The sequence below is a fragment of the Natator depressus genome, chromosome 4 (assembly GCF_965152275.1).
Source record: "Natator depressus isolate rNatDep1 chromosome 4, rNatDep2.hap1, whole genome shotgun sequence".
Lineage (NCBI taxonomy): Eukaryota > Metazoa > Chordata > Testudines > Cheloniidae > Natator > Natator depressus.
The window spans coordinates 39,052,253-39,072,541 of NC_134237.1; the positions used below are offsets into that span (position 1 = coordinate 39,052,253).

General features: G+C 38.6%; 1 protein-coding gene across 1 annotated transcript in view; it reads left to right on the forward strand.

Moving 5' to 3' along the window:
* Positions 1-19,816, forward strand: part of USP53 (ubiquitin specific peptidase 53) — a 62,898-nt gene extending 43,082 nt beyond the window's left edge. The window contains exons 14-16 of the mRNA XM_074950795.1: positions 1,387-1,463; positions 14,992-15,091; positions 16,074-19,816. Of these exons, the coding sequence (XP_074806896.1) occupies positions 1,387-1,463; positions 14,992-15,091; positions 16,074-17,073 (1,177 nt within the window). The 3' untranslated portion in view covers positions 17,074-19,816. The remainder of the gene's footprint in view (positions 1-1,386; positions 1,464-14,991; positions 15,092-16,073) is intronic.
* Positions 19,817-20,289: the final 473 nt, after the last annotated feature.

A 20,289-nucleotide genomic window follows, 5' to 3' on the forward strand; every position in this document is an offset into this window, starting at 1 on the left:
GATTTCCAAAGAAGAACATTACAGTAGGTGGTAATATTTAAACAAAAATTAAGCAAACTTCCAGTTTAATTGCTTTGAGTTTTGATGTTATCTGGTCCACAGATTCTGTCTGATCCATTATTTTCCCATGTATTGGTTAAAAGTCCTTTGGGGCAGAGCTGTTTTCTCCTTCTATAGCTTGTACAGCGCTGAAAAGAGTTTTAGATTATTAGTCTGTTGAGCAATTGACAATTGTGGGAGAGAGGGAGGAAGAGTAACTCTTCTACTCTTTGTAGCTGGATGTTCATGTACTTTTACAAGATTCATCTTTGAAGCTGAATCAATAGTATGTATTACTGAAATCTTTTTCAGGATGCTCAAATCAAAATGAAGTGCTATTTTTCCATTAAGGCTTACACAGGGGCAGGGGGTGGGAATGTGATTCTGGCTCTGTAACACCACATTTGATTGTATTTGACCAATTTGCTTGTTTCAGACAATCTAACTTTGACATGGTAATGTTTTTCTGCCTTGAAGGTATTAAACTAAGTTTTAGTGCATAAGGAAAGTTCTAACTGCATGGTAAAATTAAAAAAACTTTGAAGAAAATGGCAACAACATGAAATTGTGTAAGTACAGTGAGTTGTCCTTGTGGCACCTTAGAGACCAACACATTTATTTGGGCATAAGCTTTCGTGGGCTAAAACCCACCGGACTCCTCGTTTTTGCTGATACAGACTAACACAGCTACCACTCTATAAAAATTTTGTGTGTCTGTGTGCTTGGGTATGTATGTTTGTATATAATATAAAAACAACTTTCTGGAGAGGAGGAATTGAAAAGTTAAATATTTAAGACCACATTTTTTTGCATGTGCCCATTTGGAAATTTCATCAATATTTGGAGTTGAGAGCTTGTCCTTTCTTTAAAAGGTGTGCTTTTTCTCACTCTGGTAACTGAGAGGAAGATTTTTAAAGGCAAAATGGGAATTGGGCACCTAACTCCCATTTATGCTTTGGAATATTTATCATTTAAGGGGAAATTTTCAAAACTATATCCTGCCTTTTCCCAGGCCTTTATTAAGGACAAGTTTTCAAGTAATTTTTGTTCCCAACTAATGTAAGTTGTCAGTCACCTTTCACATCCGGCACATCATTTTTCAATCACTGATAACTTTGAGAACCAACTATATATATTCTGCTCACCTGCAGAGTATACTGCTTAAACCATAAGACTTGTAAATTTTGTAAGGAGAGGATTAGGTCCTAAATTAATGTTTGTACAGCCAAATTAATGTTTTATACTATAAAACATGCAATTCTTTGTGTGTACACTTACATATACGGGCAACTGTAATTGTGCACTAATATTTAAATTTTAAACTACAAGGTCTGTTTTATTTTTCAGTGACCAGAATCTGTCGATCAAATATGCTGAAAGTGTGTTGCAGTCTACCTCCCAGCAGAACAGAAATTATTTTGATGGTGAGAATTTTAACTTGCATATTTACTACAAAGTTTTCTAAAGAAACTCTAGATGTGCTGTTGTCCAAAATTGCTATTTTAACAATTACTAAATTTTAATACTGTGTAAAAAGTTGAAAGGTTCCAGATAGACTTAGCATAGTTACTGGTAGTTCAAATTTGCAGAGTTGACAACCCAATAAAAGTGAACTTCTCCTTCTCTTACTATGCCAACTGTTGCTGCTTAGTACTAGATGACCAAGTCTTAGATTTGCATTGGCAAAATGGGCAAGTTCACATGTGAAGTTAATTTGTATTGGGGTGAATCTGAACAGAATCTATATAGTACTGGGAATATGTCCCACTGGGCCACCACTTTCCCATGGAGAGATGCATTGCTTCCATTCTGTACATGTCCTATGTGTTTATAGCCTTCTCCTGTCTTCCTGGTGGCAAGCTGGCTCTCTTTCTCCACAATGAATACTGATATTTTGATTTATTCTTCAAATACTGTTCCATTACTCAGTGTTCTGACTAATCTTAATAATTTGAGTTTTTCACATCACAGCTTGGTAACCCAGGCTAAACTGATGCTGTTTGGTATTTCGGTAACCACGTTACATGTTCTAGGAACACTTATAACTTTTAATAAATCTGTATGAGAGAGCTCCTTTATTAGGCAGCCTCATTTGTTAAGAAACCACACCAAGTGATTTTAAAAACAACCAACCAACCACTCAAGTATGTTGGAACAGTAGTTCTTGTCTTCTCCATACTGTTACCCTTGGCTGCAACAGAGAAAAGCTTGGGAGACCCTATGACCCCAATCTGGTCATGAGGCTCATCAGACTGTCACGTACCCATGTATTAGAAGATCCTCTCTGTTAGTTAACTGATATTTGTTGAATCCTTGAATTATCATTTAAATCATGTTTCATTGTAAAGCTGAGTTGACTGTTACGTAATTCAGATTGCAGTGTGCTAGTGCAATTTTTTGGTTACCCCTGTCTTTCAGCACGCTGACTTAGACTGCCTTTGTTTCTACAGTTTACTTAGCTCTCATACAGTGCTTTCCATTGGTAGATCTCCAAGCACTTTTTTTATAGATGGGGAAACTGAGGTACAGAGAGTGGAAGTGACTTGTAGAAGGTCACCTTGCAGACCAGTGGCAGAGCTGGAAATAGATCCCAGGTCTCCTGAGTCTCAGTGCAGTGCTCTAATCAGTAGGTCACACAAACAACTTATCCTTCCTTATGTATGCTATACATAGGCATGGCAGAATTCAACTTTTTTTAATAATTTTGAGCTTTTCACTTTTTATAGATTTAAATGTTCATAATTGTGGGAAATCATGCGGTGGGAGGGAGGGGAGACAATGTGGAGGTTGAACAGTGATTATCCAATGACATTAGACATAGAGATTCAAAAAGTTAAAGCTTCATAGCTGTTAAAACAAATTGTCAACATCACATATCAAAATATTCAAACGAAATATCCTTAAATCAAACTCTTACATTCTCAAACAGCGTCTTTCTTTCTTTGCCTATCTGTAAATTTCAGTTGTTATTGATGGAAATATTTGGGGGGGGGGGGCATGTTTCCTGGGGTTACCCAGGGTTGTGAGGAACCTTGCTACTGCCTGCCCTTAGCAAGACGACGCCTTGTCTGTGCCTGCTGTGGATCAGTTTCCCAACACCACCAGCCTCTGGCAATACAAGAACTGCCTTCCAGGCCTTACTCTTTCTTTACAGGTTAATGATAGGCACAGTCCAACCCACAAGTCTTCCAAGTATCTGCCTGGAGTGCCTAGCCCCTGATCCACTGGACACTCACAGAATTCCCAGATCCAAAGGAACAGTACATCACAGTTTACCAGTTATATCATAGAAGACGGCTCCACTTAACACACAGCACTTTGCTTTGTTTGTAAAGAAAGCAAGTTTATGTAACATAGAACTGAGTCAAATGATAGCATGCAGAAATACTGGAAGTCAAGGATTACATATAAAGTAAAATCATAACATGCATAGTAGAGGCTAAACTTAACTAAAAAGATATGTTCATAAGACAAAACAAAAGCTCACCTAAAATCCTTCCATGGTATTACAGCCAGGCTTGGCTGTGATCTTCCTTTACCAAACAAGCATGCTGTTGTGCCTTCTCAGTGGAAAAATTCAGAGGGTTTTTTTTTCCTGTCCCTAAAGTTATAGTTCATTGTCTGCACTTGCAGACAGGATAACCTTCATTGCATGTACTTTTTTTTCTCCTCTGGAACCTTCGCAATCACTTGATTAGCATTCTGCTCAGATTGTAAGTGGGTTGTCCATTGTGAACCTTACGTTACGCAATTTATGTGTAGACAGATGGATAAACATAAACCTCTCTCACCCCTTTACTGGTGACCAGTCCCAAATCAGAGAACGTAAGACCATAATCTTCAGTATCATATATGCATAACTCCTTGCATGCTATCCATCATTTCACAATCATTGAGGACTCGTATGACACTAGCTTTCATTAGAAACTTTACATAATATACTTTGGTGAACTAGCAAAGTAAATGCCAGAACCAAGGGATCCCTGTAGCCCTTATGCACTCCTGTTGTCCCTGCCAGTTGGCACCAAGAGGTCTCTGGGTCACAAAGGTGAAATCAACATTTACCAATAAAAATCTAGTCCTTCCAAACCTAGCCTATATACCCTTATTCGAAATAGTCCCAGAGTTCCATCTCCTCTGTCCGCCTTTCAAAACTTTTTCTCTAACACTTGTTAAATTGAAATCTCCATTTTTACTGCTTGCCAACAATCGACAGCCATTATAAGTATCTTTCTATTATGAGGATGAGAATGTATAACTTTTTTTTGTTAAGCCTTTTTAAATTCCTTGGGTGCCCTTCAGGAATTTTCTTCTCCAGAACTATAGATCTTCTGCTGGGTATAAACTCAGTACTAAGTCAGATCTTAAATAGCTGTACACGTCAGTCAGAAGCTTTTCGTTTTCATCCTATATGTAGCAATATTAGGAGGAAATACTTACAATAAGGAAATCAACTTCCTTTACATATTAAAATGTCTGGATTTTTATAAGGTTGGTAAGTGCCTCAGCATATAAATATTACAGGAAATAGTATGAGGTCAGCCAAAATCATGACCTCATGTCTGTGAAACAATTACATTTTCTGTAATTGTACAAAGCAATCTGTCAGCTGTTGGCAATGAACATTAGGCCACTTGCTAAGGAGACACTTGATTTTATAATTACCTAGCTGTTTTTTTTACTCCTCTGTTCGACTCGTGTAGTTTGGTTTTTTGGGGGTTTTTTAACCTTAAATCCAAATCTACAGTATATTTTCTCTGCCATTATTCTAATTCTTTATTGGATATACAGGACTTCTTTTTCAATCTGATTTCCTTGTCACATGAAGTGAATAACTTAAATTGCCAGATATTGTGTGGATTACCTAGAATATATTTGCCCTTTACATTTATGCTACTACAAATTGTTGTATTGTCTCTGTGTATCAGTGGGAGAATGGACACTGGTCTTCACTGGCAGTAGGAATAAGTTAGTGACAATGTATCAAAGGATACCTTCAGTACCTAATGCAAATTAGATGTAACCAAACAGTATTTGAAATTTTCAGTTGCTGAGGTATTCAGAGGTTACTGAATAAACTGTGTTCAAATACTACATTTAAAAATATTATTTGTATGGCAAATATTTCCTCAAAAATGCATAAGTTCCAAATGATGCTGATGTTTTGTATACAGAATCCTAAATATTCCACTTCAGTAACTCAATATTTACTGTTAAACTATTCAGAATCTATGTAGTCTTCCAGATCAAAATGGGTATTTACAAGTTGCAACAATTTTTTTCCTTTTTAAAGCAAGTGTAATTAGTGTAAATTGTAAGTAATGGGTATAGTGCATTCTAACAGTTCACTTGGGGGAGTAACGTTGGGATAAAGGGCAGTTAAAGGAACAAATCAGGTTGACATATGCTCAGATACATAGGTGTAACCACAAACCTTATTGGAGGCAGAGGGAAATAGAGATGCTTTTGTCTTTTTAAAGAAACTTGTAAATTTTAAGTTTGCATTGGGCCAAAGATTCTATTTTGATTCGTCTAAAATATACAAAAAAGATGTCTGTCTGGCACTTCATGTGCCTTTGAATTAAGTTAAGGAAATAAGTAGTCAAACTAAACCAACCAAAGTCCCCAACCAGCTATTATACTAACCTCTTAGGGATGGGGTGTACAAGAAATATTACTTTAGAAAGTTACACATATCCTGAACAGAAAAACGGAATTCAGTCTAGTTCAGATTCCAGCTCTCACTGGCTACTTATTTGATTTTGGGCAAATCAGGTTTTGTCTTGTTTCCCCTTCCCCCTCCCCTCCATCTTTATCATGGAATTAACTTTGTTTTAATTCTGCTATCAATTACTGTACAGTTAGAAAGTGCTGAGTACTTTTGAAAATCCCACCCTGGACTCAGCTGTTCACTCTGATCAGTTTTGATACAACACTTGCATAGTCATTCATATTTATTAGTGAATTTAGTGTTCATGAAAGCTGCCAGCTTGACTGCCCAAGAGACTGAACTCCTTTTATTTTAGAAGGGAGAGATGGCATAAGCAGTGGCAATGCAAGCTTTCCAGCTGTCCCTGCCAGTGTTTCTCAAACTTCTAAGCTGAAGGGACCTCCTTCGTGGGTGAGAGGAAAGTTTACTTTCATCTCCCATCTTTTGCTTACGGACAGCCTGTTACTTAAGCCTATTTAATGGAATTTCTTGCAATGTGGATGCCTGTCCATGCTAATTAATGCAGAGAGCACTTATTAATTGACTCATGATGACTCCCTCTCTGACATAATGCGGTAGGTCTACATATTGTATTGGGATTTTTCTCTGCCTGCTTTATCACATTTTTGTTGAATCATATGTTATCATAATTATTTATTTCCAAACTGAATATGGTTATTCTCCATTGACCTTAGATCCATTCTATATCTTCTGACAGAGGCAGTAAAATTTCTATAAATGTGTCTCAAACTCCATACTTATCTACTAAGCAAGAGGATTATAAGCAAAATTTATAAATATCAATTACAGTATTTCAGTCAAATTTATTTTGCCATGGTCATGTACGAATGACTCATTAAAACAACTCTTGTTATATCTTTTCAGCCTGATGAATGGGATGGAAAAGGTGAACTGGAAATCAGTCTCTATATAGAAAGTTAACTATCCATTTAAATGCAGTGATGTGGAAATATTCAGACACTTCTCTTTGGCCTCTGTTAGTCATCAATATGTAGGGATTTTAGGACTTTAGAGAATTGATAAAGGGTTATGGAATATTTTGAGAGTATTGTGGATGTTTGTAGCTAGTGAAGCTCCATAATAACTAAAGCCTTTCTCATCATAAAGTTTTTAGTGACATGTAGAAGGAGTTGAGTCTTCACCTGAATCCTGGTGGCTAAGTGTTCACAAAACAACTGCAGATGCTAGGGACTGAAGGAGAGTGGAATTACCCTGTCACCCTTCAGGCTGCTCTCCTTAGAATGGGGTTTTGTGGCTGTAACAGGGTTCATTACTCTCTGCTGGCGTGCCTCCTCATGGTTCACCTGGGGAATAGCTCACCACTGGTCACCAGTAGCTCCCCTTCCTGTGGTCACTCAGCTGTTGTCGCAGTCTTACCCTCCAGGACTCAGGGTAGCCGTCGTCTTTGGGACTCTGGCTGCTCCATCTTCATGATTTGGCCCTCTAGCTGGATCACAATACCTTCTCTTCTGAGGTCTGTCAAAATCCCTCCAGACTAACTGTCCCCCTGCCCTTCCTGGCAGTCCTCCATTCTATGTCTAAGACGGTGCAGCTTCCCCAGTAGCTGGTAGGAGAATCCAGGCCCACCCTGTACTCCGTGTTCCCACACAGGGACCCTGTGCTCTGCAGCTATGGTCTACTTACTCCAAGACCTGATTGCTATTTTCCTGGGCTCTGTCCTACTTCCTTCTCCTATTCTTTGGCACCTCTGGGCATCTGAGCTTCCTCTGCTCCCCATGGCTACTTCCGCATCTACATAGCACCTTCTTATTCAAGGATCTTGAAGGGAAATGCTGCACATTCTACAAATGAGTGAAGTGAGTTAAGGGTAAAACTGATAATACAGATCTTTAGTCCTCGGCTCCAAATTCTCTTCTCTTTAGAAATTAACAACTAATTCCTTGCATTACTAAAGCCTGCAGTGCTTTTTAAATAAAATGTTAGCTCTATCATCCTGCTAATACAGTGTCTCATCTGTTGTAAACACAATTGTTTTAACAGCATCAGACAACCAACTGTTCGTTTGAAATCTTTTTGAATTAATAACTGGGGAAAAAACCAATGAATTCAAACACAAGGCTCAAATTGTTTCAGTTCATTTGAGGATAGGTGTCACGTCACATCTCTACCTGAGTAAAAACGGGGGAAGAAAGAGATGTAGTGTAAGGATACTTTTTACTCAGGAGAGATGTGATGTCTCATTCCCCTACTGAAAATTCAAAGCATAAATTTACAAAGGAAAAAATAGGAATATGTCTTTTAAATTTTGTCCAAATGAACTTCACATATTAATCTTTGCTTCTTTAACAAAATCCAGTCACTGCCTTTAAAGGCACAGTAAACGTATGACAGTCTCTCTTGTTTTATATTCACAGATCTGTGTACTGAAGTGTACAGCTATTTAATTTGCATAATGTGAAACATGAACTATAACAAGGATATTTGTTTAGAGTGGCTTTAGTTGTGACTTACTCCATATTTAATTGTCTAAAGTCTTCCTTCTAGTCAAATATAGTTAGAGGATAAAATATGTCTTGTGATGACAAATGTGATTCTTTTAAAAGCCTGTTTTTATAACAATTACATCAGTGCAAGTAAGTGTGAAATGACATCCCAATCTCTAATTTTAAATAACAAGAGCACAAGACTTTAATCTTTCTCCCCATGCCCCACACAAAAAAAAATCTGGTAATATTTACAAGAAACACCAATTTAAATCCAGTTTTTAAAGTTATTGCAAGACACCCCTCCACACACATCTGATCCATTGTTCTGTCTACATGTGTGCTTTAATTTCTTATTTTGGTCCTGACCCTTCTTTCAGCCCGGCTGCTATTTGAAACCCACACACAAAGTTTGCATGAACCCTAGGGACAAAACCTAGGGCCCGCTGCCACATACTGGACTTTCCTTGAAAAGGAGGAGATTAAACCATTCAGGAGTATGTAAATCGGGGTGTAAAGAAGCAATGTAGTCTTCCTCTGTAGGGAGGAAAAGCTGGATGGAATGAGGCCCAGTGCTCCCCTTTCTTCCTTCTCCTATGGGAGGCGGAGAAAAGTGGAACATGGTGCTTGCCCCAGGAGAGAGAAGTGATAGAGCCTACCTCTCCTCCATCCCTTCCCCTGCCCTCCCCCAAATGAAGAGGAACTATTTTAATCTAATATGGGAAAGTTCTGGATTGTAATTATTTAGGGGGCTTTTAAAATCGCACTCTCAATAGCCAGTTTAAAACTCAGGCCCTCCATTTTTTAAAGATCTTTTTTTATTCTTTTTAACTTGGAAGGAACAATTAATAAATACCCAAATAAAATTTGTGCTTAATTTTGTAGCATGGGGGGAGAAGCTGCCCACTAGTTGGTGCCCACTGGAGAAAGTGGTGCGGGAGGGTAGAAATCATTGCTGGCAATTCTAGTTATTCAATCAATGTGTATATGCAGTGGAGGTAAGGAAATGTTTAATTTGCAGGTTTCTGAGAAGTCATGAAATGTGTGCGGATGGATTACTTGTAAAATTAAGAATACTTTGAGCTTTTTAATTGGGGGTTGAGTAGAGTGAAAGCACTGTGAAACCTAACATGGATCAAGATGAAACTAATTCTGACAACCAAATTAAGCCTTATCAGATCTTTTTTTAAACAATGACTTCTGAAAGTACATAAGCAAGTGCGATGTGCATGTCCAAGTGAAGGGAGGGTATATAACAAGAGTGGATGTCTGTTAATTACAAAGGTCCTTCATTTCATTTCTATTATTAAAACATCCATGACAGTAATACTATAGTCTAGTTTTTCCAAGGTTCAGTCCCAAATTTAAATCCCTCTGTAAATTCTTCAAATATAACCTTAAAAAAAAAAAAATTTGTCACACAGAAAATACTGTCAGTCATTATACTTTGACTTCTTACTAATAGTTCTACATCTACTCTAATATATATATAATCAAATCTGAACTGCTGGACACATTCATTCATAAAGAAGTGAAGTTCCTTTTGTTTACTAAAATTGGGTATTTTTTATTTGCAATATTTTGACAATACAATAGAAAATATTTATTTTCTAAAGCATGTGGAAATACAATCTTCACCTTTTTGGGGCGGTGTGGTGGTGGTGAAGTTAGATTACTCGGTGGATAGAAGAATGGCTGTTATCTTTTAAAAACAAGGCTATCTATTCAGATATTTAAGTGAGAAGGTGAATCCCAAAAATCTGACTGGCTTGTATTTGAGAAATGCCAAAATTATCTTTAATTTATTGTTTGAGTTTTTTATGATGGTGTTGAGGCTTCTGCTGTGCAGTATGGTAACATCTGCCATACTGTATTTAGGTTTGCAAAGAACCTGGAGCCAAAATTCCCTATAGATTTTCTCTCCTCTTCTCTTCCCCCCCCCCCCCCCCAGCCTTTTAACCATGCATGGATCTCCATGTCAGCAGAAGAGAAAAATAGCACAGCTATTTTTAAATTAGCTGGAATTCCAAATGCACAAACCTCCCAGTGTCTGAGAGCGGCTGCGATTGAACGCCTGCCCCAGTGACATTCTATTGATTGCTTGCAAATCGCTGCTGCCTCCTTGTGTCCAACCGAGGGACTTCACAGCTCTTGAAACAAAATTCAGTAAAATCATTAACTGAATTGATTAGCTAGGAACCGCCGTTCACATTTGTCATTTTATGGGGAGTAAGGAGCAATTGTGTGTAAAACATAACTAGATAAAAATAAGAACCAAATGATTTATATGTAAGATATAAATTTAGAGTTTGCATGTTAAAAGCTTACGTATAATTACAGAAAACATAGTAGCAACTGTTAGGCTAAAATGTATTTGTTAGCTTATTTTTTTTATTTTAAAAAGTTAAACTTCCTCCATGCCCACATCCTAATTTTGGATCTAAACTTAATGTATTGACCTGAAAATATAATAAGGGGGGCGGGGGAGAAAATCTTAAGGAATTCAAGACAAAATGTCTACTTTTTTTCTATTGAACAACATTTTAAGACATTTTTCGCAGAACGGCTTTGAGTATGAGGTTCTTAAGATAAAGCAACCTTTTTTCCTGACTTCTGCTCTTTGGACCTATGGTTCGTGCTTCAAGAAGAAAGTGCAAATGCCAGTAGCCATCTTTCAGACAGCACTCCTCTGCCAAGTATTACTATCAGACAAAAGAGGACCTCAGATCAGCTGAAGGAGAGAGAGATTCCACTATAGACAATCCTATTCTGTTTCCTCTTTTGCTCTTCAGTCTGGGGCTTTCACCAGACAACAAATTTGATGCCACTGTCAAAAGCCTGAGAAATATTTTTAATGTCTTGGCCTCCTGATGGCAACCACCTCTTATTTTAAGAAATCTTGGCAGAAGGCTTGCTGCGGAGTCAGTGGAGATCCTGGCCGCAACACACTGACATAAACTCTGGCAGTGCTGCAGCCAGAGTAGGGTTGGCTGCCCCCGGGCTACTTCTGAACTCCCCCTCTGGAGATACCTGGGTCCGGTGCATGTCCTCTGTGAGGTCAAGCACCATGGGGTCCTCTGGGTAACTGGCAAGGAGCAGGCTGGGCAGCTCCTCCAGGCTCTGGTCGGTGTCAGGCATTGGCAGGTCAGGCCAGTCCTCGGGTCCGCCGTAGGTCGCCGGGGTCTCCCAACTGGGAGCTAGGCCGGTGGTGTCTGGCCTCTCCAGCAGCTGCTTCCTGAGTGAGCTCTGGGGTTGGGCTTTTATACTTCCTGTCCTGTGCCTTGACCTCTGGGGGGCGGGCGTGGGACTCGCTGGCTGTGCTCACTCTGGTGTGGAGAAGGGCTCATCCCACTCTGGGGCGGCAGGGAACCACTCTGCCTCGCTACACTACCAATACAGGGTCCTGCCTTTTAGTCTTTCCACACCACCAAGGGTGTTCATCAAGCACTTGGCAATTGTGGCAGCTCATCTGAAAAAGGCAGGAATCCAGGTCCATCCATACTTTAACTAATTCAAGGAAGATGACCCCAACCAGGTGAACAACTGAATTCAGGTAACCCTAAAGCTTTTTGCCTTCCTGGATCTCAGTCAACAGAAATCCACTACAGCGAGAGCATAGCTTTCATTGGAGCAGGAGCAGTGGACTCTAGGTCAACAGTTTACCTTCCACAGGAAAGATTCCAAATAATAATAGATCTTACCAACCAACTTCAAGATCACCCAAGAAAATCAGTGAAAACATGCTTGACTTCTTGGACACATGGCTTCAAGCTCCTGTATGACACAGTTTGCCAGACTTCACCTATGCTCTATTCAAGTGTTCAAATCAGTATATCTACAGTAGACACCATGTGCATGTGATGATCATGGTCCCACAAGAAGTAATCTCATTAAACTGGTGGAAAGACTGATCCTCTTCAGGTCTGCAAGAAAGTACTTTTCTCTACCCTCTGCTTACCAAGACTTGGGTGACATTCCTCTATTCACTAACAAATTTATTTGAGCATAAGCTTTCTTGAGCTACAGCTCACTTCATTGGATGCATTCCGATAAAGTGAGCTGTAGCTCACGAAAGTTTATGCTCAAATAAATTTGTTAATCTCTAGGGTGCCACAAGTACTCCTTTTCTTTTTGCGAATACAGACTAACACGGCTGCTTCTCTGATTCCTCTGTTCAGTAACCTCTTCCTCATCTTCTCGATCACCTTTGGATTTAGGGCCTTATGGTCTCCTCAAGAAGCCTGTCTCCATATAAATGTCCTAGAGCTCAGAGCCATCTGCCTGGCATGCAAATATTCCTGCCTCTTCAGGATTCGACAGTACAAGTGCCAACAGACAACTTCACACCTGTGCATGTCAACGGGCAGGGAAGAACAAGATCATCCCCATTCTGTTTGGAGGCTATGCAGCTTTGGAATTGTAGGATCTTATTCAGAATACACCTAGTGAATCAGCACCTTCCCAGCCTTTAGAACACCTTAGCTGATCAACTCAGCTGGAAGCTCTCAGACAACCAGGAGTGGTCTGTTTAAATATTCAGTATTACAGAATAACTTTTGCAAGTGAGGATTCCTAGAAACATATGTATGCCACAGATGAGGCCAACAAGTGTCAGATATTTTGTTCCAGGGGGCGTTTCGAGCCCAGGCCCCTTGACAGATGCCCTTCTCATCTCCTGGATGCCAGGACTGATGTATGCCTTTCTGCTGATTCATTGTGATACCAAGGGTTCTGAGGAGGGCGAATCAAGACATAGGACAGAGCATTTATGATAGCCCTAGCATAGGATAGGCAGTTCCTGTATTCACAACTGATGAACCTTTCAACACAGCCTGTCCTCCCCCATTCCCCCCATTGGTCTACTGGCCCTGCTCAGTGGTGGTGTTCAGAACAATGCTTAATCCTATACCTGAACACAGCTTCATTACATCTGACAGCCTGGATACTGGCTGGCTGACATCTACCGAAAAAAGCTGTTCAACTGAAGTTCAGAACAGTCTGTTCCAAAGAAGGAAACCTTCAACCAGACTACACAGCAAAATTATTACAAGCAAAATGGAAGAGGGTTTCCATTAGGGCATCTCAGCACCAGCTGCCTCTCTTGACATCCCCAGTTTCAGCAGTATTAGACTGTTAGCTGTGAAACAATCTGAACTTTATCAGGTCCATAAGGGTCAGGGTCCGGGTCCATTTAGGAGCAATATCTGTGCATTACCCTCCTATGCAGGGCCATACTACATTTTCTCTCACTACTGTGCCAAGATTCCTTAAAGGCCTCAATATGGTATTAGCAGGATTGATTTTTCGCACCCTAACCTTTGGTACAGGGAATAGGTTGCTGTTTTTCAGTTGCTTTTTTAGTGGCTGGTACATTAACTAGAAGGGTAGGGGAAACTTATGCTTTCATGTCAGGTTCCCCTTATACAGGATTTCATAAATACAAGGTCTCTCTTAGGCATCACTGAAGTTTCAAGGTGGTTTGAGTTCCATATGACCCAATCTGTTTGCTTCCTAGTTTTCTGTCTCAAACCTCATTCAACCCTGGGAGAAGCTAAACTTCACACACAATTAGTGTAGTAAGGATAACTGTCTTCCTACATCAACAAGGCAAAATCATTCAAGAACATGCTCAATCTAGTCATGGCCTTTGCTGATAGTTAAGGGGCAATGTATACCATCACAGAGGTTATGTAAGTGGGTCTCCAGCTATATAAGAACATGTTACAAGTTAACCAAGTTAAATTCACCTTGCTACATTAGACCTCATTCTACTGGAAATCATGCATCCTCTGTTGTCTTTTTGAAGAATGTCCCTCTCCCTGCAATCTGGGGTGCAGGTGTGTGGAGTTTGGCCTACCCTTTAGAAGACACTGCGCCTTGGTGTAGAGACTTCCAGATGGGATGCCCATTTTGGTAGGGCTGTCCTGCAGTCATTGTTTAAGTAAGAACTCTAGTATCTACCTCCAAGCAAACAGGCAACTGCTGGTTAGTTACCAAGAGTGGAATCCATGTAAACAATTGCTCAGAAGAATGGTTACTTACTTAAAGTAATTGTGATTCTTCAAAATGTGTTGTCCATGTGGATTCAACGACTCTTCGTTCTCTGCTACTATGGTGTCCACCTTTCTGTGATTCTATATTGGTGAAGTAACTAAGGGTAATTGGGCCTGTTCTGCCCCTTTTATGCACTTGGATGGTGGGGACATGAGAACATCTAGGGCACAGGCATGGTCCCAGTGGACATTGCTGGTGAAAAGAATCTGACCTTATGCACATGGGGGACATGGATACCAATAGCATATATAGTAAATATATCTTGAACACAGATACTACACGATTAAGTACCTGTTCTATATACTTTTCTGGGAGTTGAAGTTAACCTTTAACCTTGTGCCTGCATGGACCCACAGCATTTAGAAATCTTAGAAATGAACTGTGTCCATCACTTGCTAGGTGTTTAAGCATGTGATATTAACAGAGAAATCAGAGGTATATTTTTAGTAATTAAGCTCTTCAGTATGTAGATATTTTATTAGGTCGGTCTTATTAAAAAGCCCCTTTTTGAAGTGTAACAAATCAAACTTGTGAAAAACAGTGTAGAAGGTTTTTTACTGGAAGTGGTTTTGTTGACCCATATTCTTTTCATTGTAATGTTGAAAATAACGAACAGTATCCTGTTTAGTGGAGGTTTGTTAGTGTAAGTAACTTGTAATGAACCCTTAAGAAAGAGGAAGCATTTTACTTATTGTAAAGTAAAACTGGGCTATTTTTTTCCAGACTTGAGGAAAAACCAAATGAATATGGAAGCTAATTACAGACCACACACTAACTTTCCTTCAGAATCTCAATTGCAGATGCACAGTCCTCCACTGAAGAGGTAATTAACTTTTGTGTTTCTTACTGTGAAACTTTTCCCTCTGAAATACAATGTCCATGTGGAGCTCCATTTGTTGACTGAAAGAGAATCTATAATATATCCAAATGCATTTCAAACCTAGTCTTCAGACATTATTTTAATATTGTACCTAGTGTGTCAAAAATGACTTGGCTGACAAATTTGCCTCTTGAAAACGCAAGGAAACCTGACTGATGTTTATAAGGATCAGCCAACAGAGAACCAAATTTTAGGCCAGATTTTTAAAGGGATTTAGGCATCTAACAATCTGGCCCTTTATCTGATATTTAACCATCTTAACTAGGTCAGGAGTTTAAAGTGATGTATTTTGTACATTCATACAACAAATAATGATTGGTCAAACTGTCTTCTGAAAACTGTAGTTAAAAATGGGGTAGCCAGTTACCTACCACCTAGATCTGCCTTTCTGAAGTGATGTGTACTGACAGCTCCAACTAAAGTCAGTGGGAGCTGCAGGTGCTTAGCATCTCTGAAAATCAGGACCTGGAGTGTAAAATTGAGCAACCAAAAGTAGTGGACATTTTTTCAAATTTTTGACATACCTGACTTGTCCAAAAGTCAGTGTGGTAGGAATAGGAAAAGAATCCAGACCTGACTCCATTCCGTTTAGCAAGATTCCTCTTTCCTTATTGGAGGTGAATCTATGAATCTTTTGCAGAGCTTTGTTAATCCTTCAAATTTCTTATGAAAGAAAATCTGCAGTGATTTGATATACCTTGGAGCTAAATGAATATTTGTTAAATAAGGTCTCTGAATCCTCCAGTCAGATCAGGGTAAAGGATATTTAAATGTCTCCAAGAACACCATTATAAAAAAAATACATATTCACAGTACTTAGGATTTATGGGTGTGGGGTATGCTTTAAAAAAACTGCATGTGTAAATGTTTGTGAAGAAATCTCTTGTGACTGGTTCCAAAATACCTGTGCACGTTTATATTTTAGAGTAGAGATGCCACACAGGAAAATATTCCCTTCATCGACTCTACAGCCAAATTTTAAGGACCACGTTAAGAGAGAAACAAAGATCGGCAAGTTAAATGAACAGAGCTCTTCAGAGTGGCTTAATCCAGGTAAACTTGAGACAATCAGTATGCCAGTTTACAGTGCTGAGAGCTCAGCCCACCCTTGTAACACTGAACTCTTAGTTGTGTGTGGAAAGAGAATGAAAAACAGTGAATTTCTCTCATCATCTCAGCTGTTGTCTCCTCATACAAGAACTCTTGGATCAAAGTCAGAGCTTGCATCGTTAGTACAACAGAATCTGTTAGAACAGTCCCACACAGAGGTGTCCTTATCTGGTGAATGTGCTGTTCAGTCATTTGGTAGGACTAATAATCTTCAGAGTCCAGAAGTAATTTACCAAAATCTTCCACCTCCTTTACCTCCAAAGAAATATACTCTGAATGTTTCGCTGGGATCCAAAAATGAATCCACAGCTGATTTAAAATTGCCAGAAGCGTTGCAGAGTAACTCTTCAAATTTTGGAAGGCAAACAGCTATTGCTTCAAAAACTGCATCAGAAGGTGCATTTACAAATGAAGAAAGATTTAAAGAAACATTTCAAGGGAATGAGCACACCATTCACAAACTGGATTCCGCACCTAGCTCATCAGTTAATGACTGTCAGACTGTATCTGGCAGTATTTTTAATAAAGGATCTCAGCACACAGGACCAAGTGCTAGCTCTCCTGATGCAAATGATAGTGTATGTCTAACAACCTATTTTTCAGTAGATAGTTGCATGACAGATACATACAGGATGAAATACCATCAGAGACCCAAGCTGTATTTTGCCAACAGTGGTGGCTTCCACAAAGATAAGCATCTACCACCAACTGGACTAGATCTGGGCATTGTATACCATGGTACTCTTGATTCCAGTCATCCCACATCTGAACAGAGATACAAACCTAGTATAGAAGGCATACATTGCAACAGGTAAATTTTCAAATCTATGTCCTCCTTATGCATTTTGCGTGGACTTCTCAATGTTTGGTGACAGGTATCCAGAGCTCAAAAGCTTGTCTCTTACCAACAGAAGTTGGTCCAATAAAAGATATTACCTCACCCACTTTGTGTCTCTAATATCCTAGGATGGACACAGCTACAACACTGCATACTTAAGTATCCTGTCAGCCATGCTTTTAAGAGATATGACTGTTTAAATGATTCTGCAAATCTGGGTGAGCAGGGGAAAAGGTGCTAAAGTTTTGGCCCTATGTTCATGGATTTGTCTCTTTCTTTCTTGCCTTAACTATGTTTACCTCCATGTGGTGATGCTGAATAAGTTTGTAAGTCTCTTACAAATGGTCCCCTTAAGTGTGTGCTTTTAATTAATACCAAGATAGATCAGTCACATACGAGATTAACTTAATAAATTGTTCATTTTACTGGAGAACTTAATACACTTGTGGCTTAGTGCCACAGAGTGAGAAAAGGTGTAAATTAACCTGTAATCCTTTAAACTAGCTAGTGATGTGCTAATAAGTACAGTACCATACATAGCATGGTACATACAGAACATCTGCTTTATGGAACCATTTTTCCTAATGAGTAACAATGTTCCCTATTTCATCATCTGACTTCTGTGAAAGTCTAACTTAATTTCCTTTATCCTTAAGTGTCTTTTTTAATGCAAGTTTACCCAGAGAATTGGATTTTTAGTACTCCAAATGCTGCCTTAATGAGTGATTTTACAAATTGGTCTAGTCTGCATGGACTGGAGACAGGAATTTACAAGGGAATTAGAATTTTTTAATTATCCTAAAACTCCAGTTCCATATTTGTACATTTTTATCCAACTGTTTGCTCCTTTAACTTAAATTCTAGTCAGTGTTCCACAAGCAAAGCTGTGATACCTTAACTTATTACTGAAATTTAATTTAGCTATGTAAGCTACAAATTAATATAGTCTGCAATGTGCTGTAGAAACAAATATATTTTAGGATATAAAGTTGTCACATGTATCTACACCAGATTAATTTAAGAAGCAGTACATTTACATTCAAGACCTTAGTCTTCAGGTCAGATTGATTTAGCAGCTGTATGCAAACTCATCCCTACTGTGTACCTACCTGTCTGTCTTTTCCCCTTCCCTATTGAAAATACATCACTGTGGTTCACATAAACCTGAGCAAATTTATAGGGTCAGTCAGTCAGACTTACTGTTACAGAACTTTTTGTCCCCAGCTAGCAGTCTCCCACTCCAAAACACTTCTAGACTGTATTTTCAATGAATGGCTAAACAAATCTACATCCCCTTTGGATAAGCTTTAGGGAGGTTCATAATTCAGCTTCACGGTAATCCATTCATGCTTTGTACCATTTGTTGGCCACTGAAATAACTAATGTAACTTGTTATGAATACTATCAAATCAGGACTGTGTAAAATGAGTAGTTGAAGCTCATGGCTTTCTTAAATGTAAACAAAGGTGCTTAAATTTTTAAAATTGGGTGGTACTGATTACAGTTAAGTGTAAAATGCCTTTTAGTTCTGAGTTTAATGCTACATATGTATGTTATACTTGTCCTGTGGTCAGACAGGTTTAAATGTTTTTGTACATTATGTGAATTAGTGCTTCAGCCAAATGGTGACAGTCGTGTATTTTAAGTTATCCAAAATATAAAACAGAAGCTGTGCTTACTTTGCCAATGTCCTACCATGAATTCAATCTAAGATGTCATTTTTAATATGCTACCATGATATGCTGCAGACTAAATATCTCAAGCCAGCCTCTTTACACTTTTCAATCACCCAGTAGCATCTGAAAGAATGAATTCTGGAATTGATACTGTTATATCTAAAGCAAATACATTCAACATGTATAGATATGAATGCAAGTGAAATTGAACCTACTGAAAATCCTTACATTCTGGATGGGGAGAAAGAACTTGATTTAAGAACACTTGGATGTGTGAAAGCATGGAAGATTCCCACCGTTGTTGTTTTGTTAAAAATAGCTGACAAATTTTTAACCCATATCAGATAGGCATTACTTAATGTACACAGCTACTTAATTAAAATGTCATCTTTTAAAAACAGTACTAGAACTTGTCAAGCTTTTCCAGAAATCTTTTATTTGAAATTGCAGTAATTTAACATATGAACAGAACAACACTGAATACTATATAAGAGCAAACTTAATGTTCTTAAATGTGCATAGCAAACATTCATACTTATATACAAAGGAACAAAGTGAATGCCTATTACTAACACAAGTGAATTCGGTTTCTGGAAAGCTAGTGAGCATAATTGGGGATTTAATTCAAGAATAGCTTCTTAGGTTCTTCTGGAATTCTGAAATGCAACATTCTTCATTGAAGTCATTTAGATGAACATTAGTCTTTCCTTGAAGCAGTCTTCCCAGGCAAAATCTTTTGTATATGACCTGTTTACCAGATAAGTTATATGTGCACTATTTTATTGACACCTTCAGTTTTTATATTTACTCTACAGGTCCTATGTAATATTTAACTAATGTGTGATCTAACATTGATTTAGCTAGAGTGCCTATTTATTTTTTATAAATGTCCTGGTTATAGATTTGTATAAGAACAGACATTTTGTAATGTGTTAATGCATTTAACTGGTATTGTAACTAATATTTTTCAGTCTTTAGAATTTTATTTTCATGCCAAGTTGCATTTTTCTGCTTGTTCAGACTATTAGATAAAAATCTAACTACTATGGTGGCTGCTACCTCTAGTCTCTGTATTATTTTAAACAGGTGATTTAAAAGTGGTGAAACAAAATGCTGGAACACCTATCTAATTTGAACAGTGATGATACATCTTCACTAAAACATATTAGCCACAAACAGTGTTTAAAAAAAGAGAACTTGTGTCAAGGTTCCTTCCCCACTCTGAACTCTAGGGTACAGACCTAGACCTGGGGGCGACTTGCATAAAAACTTCCGCAGCTTACTTTTACCAGCTTAGGTTAAAACTTCCAAGGTACAAACTATTTTACTCTTTGCCCTTGGACTTTCGCTGCTGCCACCAAACGTTTAATCGGTTACTGGGAAAGAGTTGTTTGGAAATGTTTTTCCCCCCCAAAATCCTCCCAACCTTTGCACCCCACTTCCTGAGGAAGGTTTGGTAAAAATCCTCACCAATTTGCATAGGTGACCACAGACCCAAACCCTTGGCTCTTAACAAT